This window comes from Manis pentadactyla, chromosome 8 (assembly GCF_030020395.1).
Source record: "Manis pentadactyla isolate mManPen7 chromosome 8, mManPen7.hap1, whole genome shotgun sequence".
Classification (NCBI taxonomy): domain Eukaryota; kingdom Metazoa; phylum Chordata; class Mammalia; order Pholidota; family Manidae; genus Manis; species Manis pentadactyla.
The window spans coordinates 21,479,182-21,501,377 of record NC_080026.1 but is presented as its reverse complement, the minus strand read 5'-3'; the positions used below and the strand labels follow the sequence as shown (position 1 = coordinate 21,501,377).

At 39.7% G+C, this 22,196-nt stretch overlaps 1 protein-coding gene across 3 annotated transcripts in view; it reads left to right on the top strand.

The window, feature by feature from the left end:
- Positions 1–22,196, top strand: part of LYPD6 (LY6/PLAUR domain containing 6) — a 120,006-nt gene that overhangs the window by 78,164 nt on the left and 19,646 nt on the right. For 2 of the 3 annotated variants that reach the window (XM_036928311.2, XM_036928312.2), the window contains one exon: positions 17,204–17,390. In XM_036928311.2, coding sequence (XP_036784206.2) covers positions 17,273–17,390 — 118 coding nt within the window. In that variant the 5' untranslated portion in view covers positions 17,204–17,272. Of the gene's footprint in view, positions 1–17,203; positions 17,391–19,029; positions 19,109–22,196 lie in introns of those variants that run through there. The other variant, XM_036928313.2, reaches the window with a different exon arrangement.

Genomic DNA, 22,196 nt, shown 5'->3' with positions numbered 1-22,196 from the left:
CTTTATGCTTCTTAAAGCTGAAAGGACTGTTTTCCCTTCATGGGCCACAGTCTTCATGTGTCCAGGATACACTGAGCATGCCAGCCTCCTCCCAAAAGCAGTTCTCTTATTCACTATAACTTCTAAATTACTGGTGGCTCTCCGGAGCATGGCATATGAAGCCAGACTGCCTGAATTCCGGGGTCCACTCCCACACTTTCTACCTAGGTGACCTTGGAGCAACGGACTTATCCCTTATCTTCTTACTTTACTCACCTATAAAAACTGTGATTAAAAGAATACTTCATCACTGGCAGAATAAAATACAAAGCATATAGAACGATTCTTATCACATAGTAATGTTTTCAGGCATCAACTGGAAATGAAATAAAGATGAGGGTAGAGTGTTTTTTTTGTGTGGAACTCCTCAAAATATGACACCTGGGTCTATTTCATTTCCTTTTTATCCCCTCTGACTCCAGCACCAAGGATCAGGCCAGGAGTTCCACAGAAGCAGTTGTGCTTGTCTGATTTGATTTAATTAACACTGATGTGTTGGTACTGAGCTGGTTAATCATTCTGTTTCACCTTAATTTTAATCGGTCCAGAGGATACAACTTCAAATAACTGTTTTCCATTTATTTATCATTAGTTTAGTCCTCTACTCTCCTATACTGTACTGTAGCCAGTGTTCACATGTGGCTATGTAGTTTTGATTACAATTAAATTAAATTCAGTTCCTCAGTCAGACATTTCCATTGCTTAATAACCACACGTGGCTATTGGCTCCCCAACTGGACACACCGATATAGAACATTTCCTTCGTTGTGGGAGGTCCTACTGGACAGTGCTGACTCAGACTTTTGCCTTTGCTGTGTATATAGAATCATTGTAGCATTTATTTTCACTACTTACTATACTCCTGGGCACAAACAGGCTGGCTAGAAACTTCAGATCCTTATAAGCATGAAAACAGGAATTGGAGTACCCTGTCATTCTGTATCAAATCCCAATCTTTTTAAGATCTTTGATCCAGTTCCTTTGCCTCTTGCAAAATAGTTCTCTACAATATGTGCTTACTTGATTTTGTTTCTTTTATACCACCCCTATGAAAAAAGACCTGGGAGGATACAGTGCAACTGTATAAGTTGTATGGTTTTGATATTGGAACTACGTTACTGTACCTTTACAGAGTGAAGTCAGGATGAATGTATGACAACCCTATTTCCAATTACTTGTATTTGTTCCCTTTTGCCTTATTCTCCGCCCTGCTTTCCTTCTATGAATAACGGAATGAGTGACTAAAAAGTCAGAGAAGACAGAAAATTTGCCACCTTCAAAAGGATGAGGGTCAGTTAATCAATTAGCCTCCAAGTCTTAGTCACACTGGAAGAGCTGATGTGGGGCTCCCAGTGAAAGGAGGCGCCTCAGTGTGTCTGTGCAGAGGAGGAGATGGAACTGCAGGGGAGTTCCCTTGCTCATGTTCACATGGCTCTTAGAGCAAGAGTTTAAGCACAAGGCTGCTGTCTGCAAAAGCCATTCTCTTCCCATAATCCTGGGCTGCCTCTGAAAATTTTGGGGTATTTGTTTCCTTTCTTAAAAACTCTCCCATCTCTCTGGCTACCATTGGAATATGGTTCAGTATATCTTTGTCCCAAGAGAGGCCTCAAGACAACCTCTTTTGTTGTCATAAAAGTCAAGTGTGCCAGGGTAGAACAGTAGAGTGCACCTAACTTGGGAGCATTTCAAGGCTAACACAGGAGAGTAACTTCATTAAGAGGATGAAAACCACTTTTAGGAAGTTATTACCAAAGAAGCCAGGAGACACCTGCCACATTTGGAGCGAGGTCATTGTAGAAACCAGGTGAGAAGCTGTGGTCATTTTATAGGTCTTGGCCTGCTGTCTCACATGAGGGTTTCAGCCCCAGGCTGGTTCACTGTGGATTTGGTGATACCAAGAAACGACAGTGAAACATTCTTGGGGTAAGCGGGTTTATACCCAGCTTCATTCTCCTGTTGGTAGGTTGAGTACTGGAATCACGTCTGCATCCAGCAGTCTGCAAGTCCATAATCCACTTCCGTCTTTGCCTCTGTCCAGGGCACAGGGCAGTGACTCAATAAATAATAGTTTATTGCCGATGGTTGTGGAAGCATTAGCCTAGCAGTAGGCCAATTGCATCATCAAATAGTTTAGGGTTAGGTGAGGATCCTGGCCATAGGAACTTCCCTTTGCCCCACACCTGCCCACTTCCTTTCCCCAGTATTCTGAGGAGCCTTAGAAGGAGAGACAGAGAAGACCTAGTGGAATGAATTACACTAATTATGTTGCATTGCTTAATAGTTCCTCAGTTGAGTGCTCTGGAGAAATTTCATTGCTCTTTGCAGTGCCTGTGGATGAAGGGAATTCATTTTTCTAGGCTTTCCTTCCACCAGCAACTTGCAGAAGCATAATCGTTTCCCAGATTTTTCTGCAGCTTAGAATCACCTGGAGAGTTTTTAAAATCCCAATACCAAGGTCACACCCCATACCAATGACATCATAATGGGAGAGAGCCAGTGGTTCCTAAGGATCCCAGGTGATCTTAAGATGAAGGAACTTTAGAAACCTTGGCCCTTTTTTGACACCCTCCACTCTCTTACTTACCCTCTCTCCTTTTGTCATCCTTTCCTCTTATCTGCAGGTTCTCACCTTAAGTATTGCTGCCCGAGCTGGCACCTGTCTTCCTGGGGATACTGACTCACAAAGCCCTCTTTCTGCCTCACCCAGAACCAAAACAAAAGGAAACCAAGTCAAGGTGGCCTTTGGTTGCCGCTTCCATCCGGGACCCCCATTTTGGCATCCTTCTAGTGCTCACTGACTGCCCTGAACTCCTTTGTGGGTCTGGGTCTTCGTCCATCACTCCTTCAGATGCCGCATGCCTTATAGGTCAGAGCTTCCCATAGTTATGTCTGCTTGCTCCTGGGTTTTTGCAGATGAACCCTTGGGCACCTGCCAGTTCTGTAGGAAATTGTGAAATGTGTGGCTTCATCTTTTGGTGACCCAGTTTTCTCATCTGTAAAATGGGGTACTAATGCCTACTTCACAGTGTTGTGGATTAAAGAAAGCACTTATAGAGTGTCTCTCACATGTGGAGTTGAACCATATGAAATTGCCATTTTTTTGGGTCAAAATGATCCAAGAGTAGCAATTTTATACTGCTCAACCCTACAGTAAATGCTCAATAAATCTTATCACTGTTATTTTCCATTTTAATGCATTTAATTCGAATGTAATTTTATTTATATTAGGTAATTTTTGTTTATCTTTAAAACTGTTACACGGGGCTTTATGCAAAGGCACTTAAACCTAGTTTTCTGTGTATATGTAAGCATTATAATGATGCTAATTAGAATTAATTAGTTGACAGTAAGGGCAGGAGAGGTTCAGTTTGTGAGACATTTTCTCTTTAAAGGGGAAAGTGTTTTTCAAATTTGAGGAATACTGCCCTAAACCTTCCCCAATCTGCCTTACTTAATTTATCTGCCCTGTGTTTTCATCCTCACTGTAGGGTGCTGGTCTTAGTTGGGGATTGTTGCTGGGCAGTTGCGTCTGGGGAGGTCTCTCTCTGTGCACTAGGTGAGACCTCTACCCAGGGAAGGACTCTTGACTCTGATTCTCAGCCAGGTTGGGTCGGATGAGAGTAGTTAAGGAAGGAATTCATTAAAAGAAGAGTAGCAGGGAATGGCAGCGGCTGTGTAGACAGCAGAGAGCAATGAAGAACAGAGGGAGGAAAGGGAAGCTCATTGAACTCCTGCTCAGCATAGGGCACATCCCTTGCCAACTCCTGAAGCTAGAGTCACTTGGCGTCCAGTGTGCCCTTGAATCTGCACGGCATGGGAACTAAGCCCCTACCATCCCTGGGTTTGGGGGAGCTATGGAGCACTGGATGGAGTGAGATTATATTCTGAGAATTTCCACTTCCCTACTGGTCTGAAATAAAACAGGGAGAGAGAAAAGGATTGTGTTAAGACTAGAAAGCTGAATGAAATATCAAAGTGACAAAGACATTTGCCACCACAGGTGAAGGTCAACAAGTTCTGGTATTTATCATGGAAAAGAGTTCAGAGACAAGTGCAATGGGCTTATGCAACAAGAAAGTTTATTTAATATAAGATAGTACATACTCAGATGGGTGTGAGGGAGACCTCAGAGAGGAGACACACCTAAGGGTTTAGGGTCTAGGGTTTTATATGGCCTTTTGGTAGGAGTCAGAATAAGGCATGATGTATACTGGTGATTCATAATGCCTTTGAAGTTTTGTCTTAAGAATAGGGTTATTTAGGTGACTGTGTTGATCCGGATCTCAGCATTCTTTATCCACATAGGTTCATTTACACTACAGAGGTCTATCTTTTGTCTTGTTACCAAGTTACCTAATTGATTAAGGGGCGGAAAGAAGAAGAAAAACAGCATATAGATTAAGTTAAAGAATAAACTGGGCCTTTTTTGCAGGCTAAGTAGATTTTACAATGGCATGATCCTTTTCCCATATCCCTGCTCTATCTCAGGATCAACTAGAAAATCTGACAAGCAACCTGGGCTTTTTATTTCTCCTAATAGAATGCGGCATTCCATACATGCATTTTTGAAGACCTTCCACACCTCCTTTCTGGGCTGGAGAGCAGACGGTTCCAAACCAGCATCTTGACCCAAATGAGTAACTGGATATCTTGTTAGGCCACTTGGAACTGATATTGAGAATTATATTAGGTAGCAGGGATGTGCTAGGTATGGTTCAAAACGGTTTATGTGTATTATCTCCTTTAGTCCTCAAAAGAGCTCTACAACATAAATGTATGATTGCAGGTGAGAAGCTGAGAAACAGAGAAGTTAGGAAACCTGCCCAAAGTTATACAGCTATCAGCAGCAGTCAGAATGAGAGCCTGGTCTGGCTGCAGAGCGGACTTTTAGGACTGCTTTGCAGTCTTTGCAGGTATTATCTGTTTGTCCTCACAGTGCCCCTGGGATGTAGGTAAAGGGGTCTACGGTATGCCGGGTGCAGGAGCTGGCACTCAATGCCCTCTCTGCACTGTTGCCCAGGGCCTGGTCAGCCCCGTGTGTGGCTTCTGGGTGTGGCCATGTCTCTCTCCTTAGAGTGGCCTCCTTTGCAGTCCCAGGGGCTCTGCACCTCCTTTGGGTGATAAGATAAAGTGATTTCTCTGACACTTCTTAAAATAGTTAAAAAAAACACAGATGTTATCTAAAGCTAGGGCTTTTCTTTTGCTCTTAATTGCCCCTTTGCTCTAGGGGTGCCCTGGCCTCCTTTCCCCACTGAGTGGTCCTGGGAGATGTACCCATGGGCAGTGCTGGAGGGATGGTCCCAGGGGGATGGGCTTGGTCCTGGGAGATGTGCCCATGGGCGGTGCTGGAGGACAGGCCAGAGGGGTGAGCTTGTTTGACTGGGTGGTTGTTTCCTCTGTCTCTGATCCCACTTACCCAGTTTTGAGAAGGCCTTCCTTTGTTAGTGGGCTGCCTTTCCCTTTTTTTACCCTTTCCATGAGAATGAAAGAATCTATTTTCATTTATTAATATAACTCCTCTCAGAGAAAAGGCAAGAATATTATTACTAATAGTAAAGATTGGTTTTGGATTATTATGGCCCAGGGTGACTGATCCAGGTTTGAGGGAAGAGCTCTCCTTAAGGAACAGAATACAAGAACTACAATCCTAAAATCAGGAACAGGGCCTTGGCAGCAGGACCCCGAAGCTAACCCTTTACTACCTGATAAATCCGTATCTGGCTACGACACTGGAATTTTTATCTTTGTTTTCTCTAATCCCTCTTATTTCCTGTGTTCTATTACTATTGTACTTATTTGATTATTCCTATGAACCTAGAAGTTAACTGGATCTTTATAAAATGCAGTGGATCACCCCTGTCTGCATTTCTCCCTTCCTTTCTTTTTCCAGATAAGCTATCCTGATTGATAAGAAGGAATATGCACCTCTTGTTGGGTTCCATTGATAATGGACGTGTGATCCCCTCCCCAGAGAGCCTGTGTGGGGTTGGTGCAGTCATTGAGTTTCCTAGTTCCTTTACATGGCATCTTATAAATATGTACCATTTGTTGTAAAGACAGCAGGTCAAATCACACCATGATCACTCTTGACTAAATGACTCAAAAGTGCAGCATCTCTCCCCTGTAGGCTGGGCAAGTCAGCATTTCCTCCCACGTATTTAGCCTTTATAGGGATTTTTAAGAATCACACTACTGCTTTACTAACAGGGATCAAGAATTTGGGTATTAAAGCTGGACTCTTAACAGTAACATGCATAATAGATAATCTATACCTGCTTCTTAGAAGATGATGAATGAATGAATGAATGAATGAATGAATGAATGAACAAGTGAAAAAGAAAACAAGGAGGACAACTGAGGAGCAGAAACAGGAAAACTCAGTAATAAGGAGGAAGGGAAAAGAATCTTAAGTGGCTCTTTCAGTTTCAGCAGCCAGAGAGTGGTTAGATTAGATACCTACATTTGTTTATCCACAAGAGGTTACTTAGTATTTTTTCTCCTAAGAAGAGAATTAATTTAGATGCAAAAACAAAAAGTTTCTATTATCAAGGACAGTCTTCTTATATCACTAACTCCTGCATCTTTTTCTGCCTGAATGAATACTGTGTAAAATCTTATTATATTCTGTTTTGCTACAATAATAGACTTCTTTAATAACCATTATTTATGGAAACTTGTAAATGAAGATAGTGCCTCACAGAAGAATTCCTACCTCAGTGATACAGAGTCAGGTCATCTGATACATTCCCTTGCCTTCAAACCTAGGAATACGTTCTTCCTCAAAATAATTGTGCTAATTTGTTAAGTGCACTTGAAAAGTCAAGTTAGAATTTAGACTGTGAGTTTTAGCAGACCCTAACACCCTTTCACAAATGAAGTTGTGATGGGGTTTGAGCTGCCAGGAGACATAACATCTATAGCTCAAGGTATTGGTTGATCAGAAATTTGGAAGTTGAGTGCATGGATAGATTTTTTTTAGAGCATGTTCTTTATTAAATGAGATACATTGGTTAAGATTTAGTAGTTAGCTACTAAGGACCCTAGTGATTTGAAAAAATACAGTTATAGGGTTTTACATAAGTCATTGTTTTGATAATTTGTTGGTTATTTGATTCTTTTTTTCTTTTTTCATTTTTCCCCCAAGAAGAGCACAAGCAAGGCAGGTCAGAATCCTGAAAGGGCTCTTCATGCCAGCAAAACTAGCAAGGTTTCTTGAACTTGAGTTTAAATGGCTAAATGTAAACAACATTCAAGGCCTTTTGACAAAAGAACTTGGATCCTTGGAAGTATGGGCAAAATCTACTTCATGCAAGATAGGAAATGATATTTAATGTTGATTGGTTCTTCTCAGTCCCGAGTGAGAATTAAGGTTAGGTTATGTGATTGTTAATAGCTACAGGTTGGCCATATTGTTCATATTCTCCGAATACTTCCTAATAGCCACAAGGACAGGTGGTTTTAGCCTTAGAGGCGAGGAGAGTTGTTTGAAGAGGAAGAGCAATGACTTCAACCTGCAGTGGAAAGGGCAGGACTTTTGGTTTCCTTCCAGGATGGATGGGACACCCTCCAGTGTAGATAGTTCAAAGGCAAGTGGTATTTTCCTATGAACCAACTTGAGTCAATACACAAAGCAATGGAAGGAATATTTCATGAAGAGGTTAGAGATGTTTGAGTCATTTGTTTACATTTGGCTTTCAGAGAACTGGCCAGGGGCAGCAGGAGGGGCAGAAAGCACTTAAGAATGTGGGTGAGATGTCAGTGGCCTCAGGGGGTGATATGGAAGAATTAATAAGCCTCAAGGGCTCAAAATGAATCTTTACACCAGGTCTCTAAAACCAAAACAAAGTGGCCCAAAACACCATGCGGTGGTCCCTGCCAATAAAACTTAGTTTAAATACTGCAGAACATCTCTGCGATTCACAGAAGGCCCGTCTACTTTATGACTGATAATTCCTCGCACTTCTTTCTGGTTTTTGAAGTTTTGGAAACACTCCAGATTAGCTGAGGAAAGATGAATGCACCACTCTCAATACTACCTCTGTTACAGTTCCAAGATAACTCTTCTTTGATCAACAGATGGAAGGCATATGCCTAGTTACCTAAATGTTGGATTTGAATCTGGGTTATTTTGAACACAAGAGCAAATGTGTTTGTGGTTTAATCCCCTTATAACTATCCTTGTTTCTGAGTACATTTTGAACTTCCGCATTTTTGAAAGTCTCTAGGATGAAAATTCCTAGAAATAACAAAATGAAAGCATGACATTCTTTAATATTGCATTGAATAAAAGGCAAAAAAGCAAACTTTTCTCCCAAGTAAATAAAAAATGGCAGGTAACTGAAATGTACCCTGTGTTCTAGTCCCACCTGGACGGTTCTTTGACTCTACCCATTATGGCTGTTTGTACTTCAAAATGTCTTCTCATCAGTTCTCTAGAACCTTCAAATTATTAGAGGAAGAAAAGAAGATACAGCCAACAAGCAGAAGAGGGTTAGTACAACATCTTTGTGCATATACTGCTAGGCATACTCTGCCAGACATCATTTATCCTTCAGGAGTTGAAGCATTTTTTATGCAATTGACCTTTAAATCAGATAGAGGCAAGGTAGAAAGGCAGCTTTTCCCGATAACTCCAGCCTTTCCATAGGGTTCCAGAAAAAGAAACACACATTTTTTTAAAGTATTGATTTTATGCAAACAGATCCTCAGTTCAGATTGGGAATATATGAACATCTATCTCCCTATAAGTTATGAAAATGAAACATCAGTGTCTATGAGGTCTGAAAGAGGTCATCTTTGACTAGTTCTCTATTACTGACATTTTCAAAATCAACTTTTAACCTTTTGTTAGATAAGCCTTAAAGAAGTATTACATATTTGTTACAAAGGAAATTTTAAGCTGGTGGCTATCGCTTTTGGAAGACTTTTAACTTGATCAGAGCTCCTAGTTGCCAGGGACAGAAAGCCACCTCCAACTAGCTTGGACAAAAGGGGTTTCTGTTGGATGGAGACCGAGGCCTCTAAGGGAAGAGTGAAAAATTGGCCCAAAAGGCAAGGGTTGCACACACCTGGGGCTCTTCTCTACATCTCCCATCTCTTTCTTTCTTGGCCAGTAAGCTTCATTCTCTTCTTTCTTCTCCTCTTGGGGGAGGAACATGGCCTATACATGTTCCTGAGTTTTATTTCCTGGGAGCTTCTGTACCAGAGAGAGGTGATTGTATTTTTCCAGTTCTGACTTGAAAAATACCCAGGAAGAACTCTGATGGACCTTGCGTGGATCAGATGTCCAACCTGGCTCAAACAACAGTGGCCTATAGAACAGACATGTCAGAACATGTTACTCCCCTATGGTGACACATGATGGTTGTCAGTAAAAGAACCATCCCATAATAAGGGGGGGAGGGTGTAGGGCAGAAGTGATTCTAAATGCCCAGTAGGACTGTTGTTTCAACCTGATATTTTGATCTGTAAATTTGTAATGGAGTGGTAATCTTTTTTTAGAAAAGAAAATAATGTCAGTAGGTGACTTCCCATCTTCAGGCATTTGCAGAAATATCTGAGCCACCATTACCTTTATTCTGTATTTCCAAGCTACTGAGGTTGTTTAGGAGCCTGCACTGTTCATTGTAGGGATATCTGTATGGTTTTCCTAGCCCAGCATCCAGTCCTTCTTCAGGTGACAACACCTAGACTTTCCTTTGGGAAGCCTTTACCTCCTCTATTCTCAAACCATGTGTTTTCCATGAAGTTGACACTATATGCTTGACCCAGTGACATGCAAGTGACCCAGCATTAGTCGAATTGAATTGCCACATTCCCTAGCCAGTTATGGTCCAATGATGGACTACTCTCCTTTTTGGGGGGCCTTTTCTAGAACAGTTTTGGGGAAACAGTCTAGGAATGCTCCTGAAGGGGCCAATGAGAAGAGACCTGAATGAGAATAAAAACAAAAGAGGGGACAAAGCAGAGTTGAATGGAGGATTCCTCATAATAGGGTGAAAAGTCCAACCCTGTCCAAACTAGAGAGTCAGGAAAAGCAGTAAAATTCCTCCTGCTCATACCTTCCCCTCAGTTTTTGTTACAGCCATTTTGATTTGGATTTCCATATTTGCAATTAGTGTGAAATAGAATTATCTTCATGAGCAGAACTGTAGTTCCTAGTTAGCTGTCCTAGTCCAGGTCCTTATGTTTCAGATACGTCTTGCTGCATAACGAATGTAATCACATAAAGCAGTAACAATCACTGTATCTATCTCTCTTAGTTTCTTTGGGTCAAGAATGTGGGAAGGGCTTGGCTAGGCAGTTCTTGCTTGGAATGTCTATGCAGTTACAGTCAGACAGTAGCTGGAGCTGGAATAGAGGGAAGAGGGGGCTGGAGCAGCTGGGCCCTCAGGTTAGCTCTCTCTCTCTTGAAGTCTCAGTAGCTCTGTGTGGACCAGTTGGGCTTCCTCACAGCATGGCACCCAAATCACTCAGACCACTTAGATGGCTTCATTGTGAGTATTACAGAGCACTGTGTAAGTGAATTACCTTCTAAACCCAAAGCTTTACAAGTCACACAGTGTCATTTCCACCAAAGTCTGGTCAACTGGAAAATAAGGTTGGCCTTGAATCAAGGGGAGAGGATGTAAACACCACTTCTCAATGGAGACATGTCAACAAATTTGCAAACATGTTTTAAAACCACCACCCTGTGAAGGGCAAATTTTAAATGGTGAGAAAGCTACTGTGGTCAAAGTGATATACTTAAGTAGACCTCGTTTTGTGAAGACATGACTTTAGTTTATACTTTTTGAGGCTGAATTGGCTTTTTTGGGTCAGTGAGGCACCACCAAGGCTGGTCTATAGATATTGAATATTAAATCAAGATTTGTCATGTTTCAGGCCTCAGAATTTCATTTTGCTGTTGTATCAGGCATTTCAAATTTCAATGTGAATAGCATATTGAAAAATATTTATATTTACACTAGTTCTTTACTTCATAATTGCTTGCATACTGATTTAGGACAGAGGTGTTGTAATTTAGTACTTGGTAGTGTAGTCACTGTAGCTTCCAGAGCTGCTTAATTGTCTTCCAGTGACCAGTTTGAGCTGGGAATATGTTGTTTTGTGGACTCTATATAAAATAGCACTTAGGGTGTAGATTTGTTAAACTTGACCTGGGTTGTGGTTCTAACACTTTAGCTGTCTGTCTGGTGTAGAGATCTACCTTTATACTATCTAGTACTATGTAGTGAAAATCAAAATGCAACTCTTTTCAACTTTCAAGTGGAGGAAGTCTAATAGATCTCAAACTAATTTTTTTTTTGGTTTCAGAATGTAGCAAGTAATCCATTGGACTAAAATCAGCAGTTGAGTAACTCATGCAAAGGTAATTTAGAGCACAAATTAAATCTGTCAGAGTGGTATTAGATTTGCAAAAGCTCATAAATAACAAATGAAAGGTCACAGCGCTGTGAAAATGAGAGTGTACTTCTTCATAAAGAGAGCTGCAGTCAGGGACGGAATTCTCAGTGCATATTCAAATAGCAGCACATAAAATGGAAATGCAACATCTTTTCTAAATGTCTAGGACAGTCCAAAGGCACAGTGGACACCCAGAAGAGCATCAAAGTCCTGGAGAAGACCCTTCATGTTATCTGAGCATGTCCAGCATCATATTTGTGAGGTTTAGAGATTAAAGCTCAATCAACTACAGAGAAGCTGCATAGAAAAGATACACCCCCCTTAGCGGAGCCCATATTTCAGTAACTGTTAGACTAATTGTGAATGTAGGTCACTCACATTTTACTTTTCAGTCCCTAGAAAATATTAATAGAGTGAGTGGTGCTTCATGATTTACTATAGGAATGTAGGCAGTTGGTGACATTAATAAACTGTCCTGCCCATCCTGTTTTTCTCATGGAGAAAAGAAGTGGAAAATATAACCCTGGCTACTACAAAGTAGACAAGTTCTTTTACTGTGCATTGTATCTGTATCTGTGTTTTAGTGCTTGACTTGTATAAAGGAACAAAATATATATTTAGTCCTTGTATAAAGGAATGAAATCTGTATTTCTGAAAAGCAATATGTGGGCTTCATCAAAATTAAAAACTTTTGTGTGTTAAAGGACACCATCAAAAAAGTGAAAAATCAACATAGAGAAAGAGAGAAAACATTTGCAGTTCATATATTTGAAAAGGGTCTAGGGTCCAGAATATAGAAAGAGTTCTTATAACTCCACAATAAAAGACAACCTGATTAAAAGGTGAACAAAGGATTTGAATATACATTACTCCAAAGAAGATATAAAAATAACCAGTAAACATATGAAAAAATGTTCAACATTATTAGTCACTTGTGAAGTGCAAATCAAAACCACAGTCAGATACCACTTCACACTCCCTAGGGTGACTATAATAAAAAAAAATTAATGAAAATAAATGTTGGTGAGTATGTGGGGAAATTGGGACACTGATATTTTGCTGATGAGACTGTAAAATCATATAGCTACAATCAAAAACTAATTGGCATTTCCTCATAAACTTAAATATAGAGTTACCTTAAGACCCAGCAATCACCCTTGGTATGTACCCAAGAAAATTGAAAACATATACTCACAGAAAAATGATACATGAATGTTAATAGCATTATTCACAATAGTCAAGAAGTGGCAAACACCCAAGTGTCTATCAACTGATAAACAGATAAACAATTGTGGTATATCCAGATAATGAAATATTATTCAGCCACAAAAAGGAATGATGTACTGATTTCATGTTACAACACAGATGAACCTTGGAAACATTACACGAAAGGAAAGAAGCCAGAAAACAAAAGCTATGTGTTGTATGATTTCATTTATCTGAAATGTTCCAAATAGGCAAATCCATAGAGACAGAAAGTAGATTAGTGGTCACCAGGGGCTCAGGAGAGGAGGGAATTGGGAGTGACTGCTAATGGATATAAGATTTCTTTTTGGGGTGATGGACTAGATGTTGGTTGTACAATATTGTGAATATACAAAAAGCACTGAACTGTATTATTTTAAATGATGAATTTTATGTTGTGTAAATTTTAATCAATATATTTTTTTAAACATAAATAACAAACCCTAAAAAAAACACTATGTGTTGCTTCCAAGGATTAATAACATGTGCACTGAAGACTAACCTTGGGTGTTTTCTCAGATTCCTGTGACAGGCACCATCTTTCTCTTGCTTGGTCAGAGGTCCATCCACATTGGGTTGACTCTCCACTCCAGCTGCTGTGATGTAGGGGAGCGAAATTCTTTGCAGAGTGAACCTTGATCAATGACAGGAAGACACCAGGCAGCTAAATTCTTCGTCCTTGCTTTCCTGGACTTAACACTAATGTGCAAGTCTTCCTTGCAATCCTCTGTCTCTTTGTGGTTTGCTGTGAGGTGGTGAGCAGCAGAGTGACCTAGGATCACATTGCTTTATATTTCTACTTTCACTCTACCTCTCTTTTGCTCTTTTTCCTTTACCCTCATTGTCTTGGGCTTGCTCCTCCCAGATGAAATCTTAGCACCTTTAGTCCTTGCCCCAGATTCTGCTATGAAGAGCTCCTGGACTAAGGGCACTGAGAGGAGGGCAGGTTAAAGGAGGGAACAAGAGAACATTCTATTAAATATTGATTCTATTATTTTAGAGGAGACATGGGTATGTTTGAGGCTATATTCATTGCTTTTAGGTGAGAAGCTGACTTTTTATTTGTGCATGAAAAGTGAAATTATCTGTCAAACTCATTCTTTGAAAAGCATTGTTTTTTAAAAACTGTTTTCTTCTTTACAAAAGTAAAATGTGCTTATCAAAAAGTTTTGATCATTTAAATTAAGCAAAAAAACATAAAAATCAATGGAAATCCTACATCATTTTGATGACTATCCTTACAGTCCTTTTTCTAGTCATACATAAGGCTAGAAATACATACTTAATTTTTCTAAAGAAGGAACACTTTCATGTGTACAATGTGTTGGGATGATAAATTTTCAGCTATTTTAAGAATTTAGAAATTGTCCTTTAAATATATGAAATTCATGGTTAAAAACTAATTGAACCCCCAAAATTTGAAAACTTGTGCTAAACAAGTCAGGCCTAAAGAATTGAGCTTGTGTTTTGCTGTAGTAACAGTGGAGCCAATCTCTTTTAATGTATGAAATGGTTGCTGTAACTTAATCCAGACTATTTCACCCTGCTGCTTGCATAGGGTATGTGAGCGCGAGCTCCAGGGAACATGCCTTCAAAGGGAGACAGATGATTCCCTCAAGACCTGTGCTCTCTCAGCATCTTATATACAAGTAAAATCTAACTAAAGTAGATATGTAAGGAGCATAGGGGTGAAACATAGGCCTTGTAGGGTAGTCTTGGGGAGGTACAGGGACAGTATAGGAGGGCAGAACCCACCTGTTCGCTTCATTGATGAGGGACGGCAGGAAGTCACCTGGGGCTGTGTGAGCCTCAGCAATACTGGAATGTTGTGGCAAGAGGTACCATACCCTTCTTCAACTGCTTTGTCCCTGCTTGGCTGGCCTTGGGGCAGATGTTGGGGTAGAGGAGACTAATGGGTTGTGATTTGTCATTCTTAGTAGTTTTGGTACTTGTTATATTTTTCTGATTTAGGGAAAGACAGCTGGTATTGAACCCAAGTAAATTGTACCATATTTACTTTCACTTAGAACTCTACATTGACATAATATTGACTTTCACTTAGGAAACTACATTGACTTCAAAACTACATTCTGAGCAAAACAATAATAATAAAAACATTGGGAAATATTACACAGCACTCACTGCATGACACTGTTCTCAATGCTCTAATACTTAAATTCTCATAATAAACTTTTGAGGTAGGTAGTGTTCTGATCCCCATTTTGCAGATAAGGAAACTGAAGCCCAGAATGTTCAAGTAACTGGCTCAAGGTTGCACAGCAAGAAAGTGGTGCAGCCAGGTTTCCAATCCAGGCACCTAGCTCTTTATTTTTGTAGGTTACTCACATATCGCCAACACAGGCAGTGAAATGAAGGGTTGTGGCTGGGTAGCCATGCCACAGAGGTTTCACAAAGTTAATTTCAGATGATGTTAAATAATGCATAATACTTAGTGCAAGGACTATGCAGAGGGAGACCTTTAAATCGGTATCCACTAGGAATACTGTGGTTGAGAAATGCTTTTAAAAGAATGTGCCACTTGAATTGTGTGTGAAGAAGTACTGGTGTAGGTATCAAGTTGCACATTAAAAAGAACTTAGGTTGGCAACTTGTTGATATTTAATGTTAAATTAAGTCAAAGTGAAACCAGATAGCTTTCCTCACTGAGCCCTGCTGCAGCTTTAGAGGAGATGGGGGTGTCCATGTGGTGCAGGGGGTCCCCTTGGGGCACTGTGCTGACCCATTCCTCAGGCATAGCCACCTCTGACTGGAATGGTGTGCCCTGAACCACTGCTGCATTCACTTTCCGTGAGATACCGTTTGTCTCTGTCACTCCAGGGAAAGATATCATTGATACTTGTGTGTTTTCTCATCCTATTTTTCAAACAAGTGCCTAGCCCCGTGCCTGGCAGTCACACTTATCAAGTAAATGAGCAGCCCATTCTCTTCTTGAATGCAAATTTGCTCGGGGAACCAAACTGTAAACAGAAGATGGGATAGTAAGCATCAAATTGTAAGGCTGGCATCATCCAGCTGATAAGAATTTTACTCTTATTTGCTAAAGTTTGCCTATTTTTTAAAACTAATGAACACACTGGAGTTAATTTTTAGTGTTCATGCATTGTTTGGCTTCAGTTAATCTTTTTCACAATTTTTAATGACGTTATAATACTATTCATTTAATATTTTCCTCTTCTGTAATTTTGAAAAATTATCTATATCATGTAAAAAATTGGGTCCATTTCCGAGCTCCTTTAAGTCTGTTTTCTCTATTCATTTTTTACTTCCTATTATTCTGCTTTGATTAATATTATTCTGTAGTATATTCTAATATCTGATTAGTCCATATCAATTTTCTCCTTTTGTAATATATTCACTCTTGGTCTATTTGTTTTGAGAAAATAGTTTAGAGTTATTTTGCTATGCTATTTAAAAATTCTCTTTGAATATTTGCATTAGAATTTGTAAACAAAATTATGTATTTTTCAGCCACTTTAAAATAAAGTGAATAACTTGACCCCTTGTGTGGACAATAGAATGATGGTATTTGTAAAAAAGAACATGAGGAACAGACTCTATAGGAAAGCAGTAAGATGTCAAAGCAATTAGCACATACAAATCAAGATATATATCCACATTCTAAGTAAACTGGTCAGTTCGACCCTAGTAAAAGATTTTACTTCCCTCAATATTAATTGAAAAGGACACAATTAGAAGAAAGGATAGAATGATGTTGCTTAGTGCTAAGTGATGCTGTTATTTCATTTCCTTAGTTTCTGTTTATACCCTTGGAATCAGTCCTTGAACAACACAATATTACCAAGTGTTTAAAATGTAGACTCAGTGGCCAGACTGCCTGGGTCTGAATCAACTGTTCTACTTCAGTTTACTCAAAATGGGGTGATAATAGTACTTACCTTCGAGGGTTGTGAGGAGAATTAATTGATACATGTAAAGGACTTCAACAGTACCCGGCCAATAATGTTTGTTAAAGTAAGGAGATTTTGAGCTGTAAAGATATGTTTTGTTCCAGGAGAGGCCAATTTACCTTTATATCCCTTTTTCCCCTAATCTGAAAGTCTACCTTGTATATGTTTGCCTGGGCAACATGAGCCGGTAAGGCCCTCAGACCCGGACTTCACCATTAACAAGGAAACACTTCTGAGCTTTTGTACCTGACTTACTTATTGTTGCATGCTGGCAGACATCCCCTGGCCTCCAGACAAAAGAAACTGGATTTCATTAAAATTCAATCTCTCTTGATACCATCTCTGCTGAATCCTAGAGGGGACGGCTACCAGTGGGGCTTTAGCAACCTGATTAAGAATATATTTGGCCTGGAATCTTCTAAGTGCTCTAAAATGACCATTTATGACGTTTCTCTCCATGTGCCCACTTCCATGTGTTCTGGGCTCCCTGTCCCTCCCCAGCCCTTCCTACCTACACGGGAGCACAGCCAAGGGGCTTGCTTCCTCGACCTGGACACTGAGATGCATCTTGCTTCCTATTTCAGGTGCGAGTTCTCTCCCGTCAGCCAGTCCCCGCTCCCAGGCCCCCTGTATGAGTGACGCCTTGGTCTGCCATGGAACCTGGCCCTGCCCTGGCCTGGCTCCTGCTCCTGAGCCTACTGGCCGACTGTCTGAAAGCTGCTCAATCCCGAGACTTCACAGTGAAAGACATAATCTACCTCCACCCTTCAAGTAAGCCTCTGTTCTCTTCGCTGCAGAAATGCCACTTTGAATAAGATGTGAGTTGAAAAACAGCCGGGAGAAGGTGGCCTTCAATGCAGGGCATGCCTGTGATTTAACTGGGGGGTGCAGATGCTACCAAAGAGGCTGTGTGTTTTACCCTCACCTTTCTGTAAGGTGTTTGTTTCTTACTTTAAGGCAAATTATTAGGCTTGTTTTCTCTGTTCCCTGCACAGGGGCTCTGATTCTGAACTCCCTTTCTTTTGACTCTTGCCAGCCCTCAGTTGGCTATCAAAGTGAAATGCCTGTCCCAGGGGGAAGGTGTTTGTAAAAGATCAGTCCTTTATAGGCAAGATAATAGCTGGTCTTCCTGTCTGTGCATCTAGTGCTCAGTGTCAGCATAATTGTCTTTCACAACTTCCCTATTCCCTATCCCTCTGGTTTCCTGTGTTTAAGAATTATCCAGGGAGTGCGTAATAATGTAGATACCCAGATCCCTTCCCTGGGGTGTCTGATGGCATAAATCTAGGATTGCACCCATGGATTTTGCTTTCAGCAAGAATTTCAGGTACTTCTGATGTGATGTTCTAAGGATCACATTTTGGGAGACAGAGCAGTTTTATGCCCTCTTGGATCTCCAGCTCTGTATTTATCTCATCTCTTTTATTTTTGTTCAAATCCTCTTCTGGATTGTCCCAGTGGTAGTGAGAGCTGGGTATATTTTGTGTGCTTTGACCTTTAGCATTTGCCCCAAGGCATATTACTCTTTTGAAATGTTCTGTTCAACAAACATTTTCTGATTGTCTACAGTGTGTCTAGCGTTTTGATAGGCATGAAAGGTCTAAAGGGAAAAAGAGCTAAGTTCCTGCTTTTGAGGATCTTAACAGTCCAGCAAGTGGGGCAGCCACTCAGACTCCTTCAATGCCACATGGTTAGAATATTTAACATCTCCATGTTCTGGTTTAGAGCCAAGGTGGTCCAAAGAATGCAGAGGGCTTGGAGTTCCCCTGAGCCTTAGGTGGGTCAGCTCAGCTGCTTTGTAACCTTCTGACTTGAAATAAATTCCCAACTTTGTGAAGACGAAATAATGTATATAAAGCACTTGGCACTGAGTACGAGCCATAGTACATGCTCAAGAAATATGAGGGGAACTTTGAAGTGTTCATTTCCACATGTCTAAAGTGGATAAAATAATATGTACCCTGTAACATTATTATTTGTTTCTCAAATAATATATGAGAAACAGGCCCATACATAATGGGAATTGTATGCTTGTTGTGCATGATCTTGTTGCAGTTGGCTTAGATGGTAAAATGAGGGTGATCAAATACCCCACTCCAATTTTTTATCTCCAAATAATCCTTTTGAGAGGCAGCAAATAGTTCCTTTTGACTTACTGCTATTTTATGCTCTCCCCAGTACAGGCCAGTGTCTAATGGTTAATTGTGTAGAAAGATTAACCTGGCTGCTTGATTTTGCAGGACTGTTTTCTTTAGTAACACTCATGCTTTAATACTTGCTCTGTTTTCTAGGATTGTGTTTTGTCCTTTTTTCCAAAAAGCCATGCTTTTTTGTCATACTTGGGAGCAAAAACCCAGATTTCAGTCTCTTAGGTTTGATTGCCAGGACTTTCAGCTTCCATGGGCCCTCCAAGTCCGTTTCAGAAGGGGATCTGGGAAGGATGAGCTCTGCCAGGCCAGAGGCCCATCACTCTTGCTCTCTAGAATATGGTGAGAAAGTTCTGTCCTGTGACCTGCATTAATTAAGTAGAGCCATGGTCTGATTAAAAAGAACTTACGATGGACAAAGAATTGGTGGGGTTTTCTGATATGATTTTGAAATCTGGTGGATGGAAGATGTTGTCCCTAAACCAAATTATTCTTAGACAATTCACTAGCAGGTCTAGGCTGACTTCTCTTTTAGAATCTCCGGGACTGGTCGTGGGGAATAAAAATCCTTGCTGGATTGAAGTTACTGTCACTGGTTCCTAGTTGGCCAGAACTTTGTTTACTCTGCCCACTTTCAAGCAGAGTTAACTTCACCTTTCTCTGCACTATTTCAGAAGCCCTTGGTGTTCGCTGGTTATTACACTGATTTTTTAACTGGTCATGGTCCTCCGTCCCTGAGCAGCATCCAGCAGACCAGGTTTAGATGGAGTGAGCTCTCTTCAAATAAGCAGGTTTCTGTAAAATGTAGACTATAAAAAATAGATGAGGGAAGTGTGGGATTATTTTGATTCTGAGTTATTAACACAGTCGCCTCACTTTGTAGATAGATGCACAGACAGCTTTCTTAGAGTCAGTGAGTGAGCCAGATTCCATTAATGTGAGAGCTCAGAACCCACCTGAGGAGAAATGCGATGGTGCTGGAGACATAGGAAGATGCACAGGTTTTCTATACCAGACAAACACATTTCTCACGGGCCCTGAACAGCCCTGAGAGATAGTAAGTGGGGTGCGATAGAAGCCCTGGTTGGGGAAGTTCACATCCCGTGACTAATCTGCTTTGCTTTCTGGTTCCCTAATCTTTGAAGTTTCTAAACCTTTAAAGGAAAAAAAAACTTTCTGGCTTTCAAAGTTGAGGCACTGTTCTCAGCGACATTCTTTTCTATAATTTGTTTTTTTTTTCTTTTTTTTAAGTGAAAAATGATTGATTTCTTCCCACCCCATTATTAAAGTGCCAAAGGCTAATAAAAACCTTCAAAATAGGAGTTAATGTTAAGAGAAATGGAGTGACTCTTTTGGTTGTTAGACATCCTCTGAGATCGCAGAATTTAGCATCCTAACTGGCTCAGCCTGTTCTTGGCTTCCATTTCTTTCCTGGTAATTGAAACCTTTCCTGAAAAATTCAGTTGTTATCTGCATATTCTGAATCTTTCCTTAGTCATGTGGATCAAAGAGCTATATACCTGCAGGAGGCTTGTTTATGCCCAGACTGAGAGCAAACGAAGTTCTTCATAATTCTATACTACTTAAGTCTTAGGGAGTAAGGGAACTTTCTGTAAAGATACCAGGAAATGCATTTCTATCAGAAATATATTCATAGTATTGAAATGATACTGACATTATTTTGTTGTGAAATGGACAGAGAAGGAAGATTAGTTTAATCAATTTCTAGAAATTTTATATTTGCATCCAGTTTACAGAAACAATGGGAATTAATAATTTGGCAAGAGTAAAAAAAAGAGGATGCATTACATGTCAGCATGCTTTTTAAAACAGGATTTTCTTCTCACCACGGTTTTGATAACTGAAGGCCTTTGTCCAGGCAAGAGTTCCAAGAGATGGAAACAAAGATGAAATCTTTTCCAATGCCTTACAAATGAATTATGGTGGGTTGAGCTATGGCTGACCATGAGGGTTAATGGATGGATTATGTTACAGGAAGTAACTGGGCACTTTAGCATTTCTTTTTTTTCTTTACAATCACCTTCTCTTGAGGGACCAAGGACTTAGGCCCTGAAATACAAAGTACTAAGCTTATTAACTCTGTGATCAAGAGCCAAATTAGATTCATTCACAACTGGGGCTACAATGATTTGAAACTCCACTTAAATGGATTTTCAAATGCTTTGAAGTAACAAGGAAGAAAACAACATATCTCTTAGGAAACTCTTTCCATCCTTTTTTTTAAAAAAAAACAACAACTTCTTTATCAGATGCAGTATCAGTTAGCAAGTTACTGAAGACAGTTGCTCATCTGTAGTTCTTATTTTTAGTTCAATATTTGCAGAAGGAAGAATTTAACCATTTGCTTGTGAAAAATGATTGTGCTATAATCAGCCACTTAGAGCTAAGTCTATCTGAGAGATTGGTCACTGAAAAGGGCTTGATTAGTCCCTGATCAGTACTACCTAACAAGATGCAAATACATATTCCTATAAGCAAATATTACTATGTCATTGTTGAGAAGGCACACAGTTATGATGTTGTAGCTTTAAAACTAAAACACTCCAAAAATGAGATTATTTGGTTAATTGCTGATGGTACTAATGATAAGACATTGATATAAATGATCTGAAACAAAGCTTTATTTTGCTACCAAAGTGTTTTAGCCCCATATCCTATATAAATTGTGTATCCTCTGGGTTAATTTCGGAGTCTAGGCCTACTTATGTAAGAAATGACAGTGTTTAACTTAACATGTCACTATTCTTACAAAAGATAATTTTGAAGAGTCTATAAAATAATCCCAATTTGGGAACAGTATAACTTGTTAGTGACAGGTTCTCAATAAGTTTATTCTTGGAGTGGTTGGATCATCAATCTTATTCAAAATTCTTAATTAATCTCTTTGATGGGAAAGCTTCCAGGAATAATGAATCCAACATTCCAACTGAAAGTTGCAACTGGCTGCAGTGACAGACAGATAAAATCGGTTGCTCTAGTGAATGAATCATGCAAACTGAAGTAGTCTGGCTAGCTTGCCAGTCATAAACCTTGGTGAATTTGATCATTTTTTGAGAAATTCTGTTCTTTAACAAATCATTTACATCATTCTTTCAAAACCCCTGCTTTGGATTTTACAAGCTGTTTTAAGTTCTGTCCTTTCAACTTATTTATATATTAGATATTTAAAAACTGATAGTGAAGTTATTTTTTCAGTGTCCCCAATCAGGAGTATTTTGTATGTTTTTTCTCATAAAATAAAAGATTTTTTTAAAAATTAAGCATTTTGAAAAATAAGCTAATTAAAATGTCCATAAGAATATTGAATGGCAAAATAAATAAATATATAAATAAATAAAAGAATATTGAATGGCTTGGGAATTTGAGAACCTATTTGTTTTAAGTTCTCCAGGCATGTACTTACCTAAAT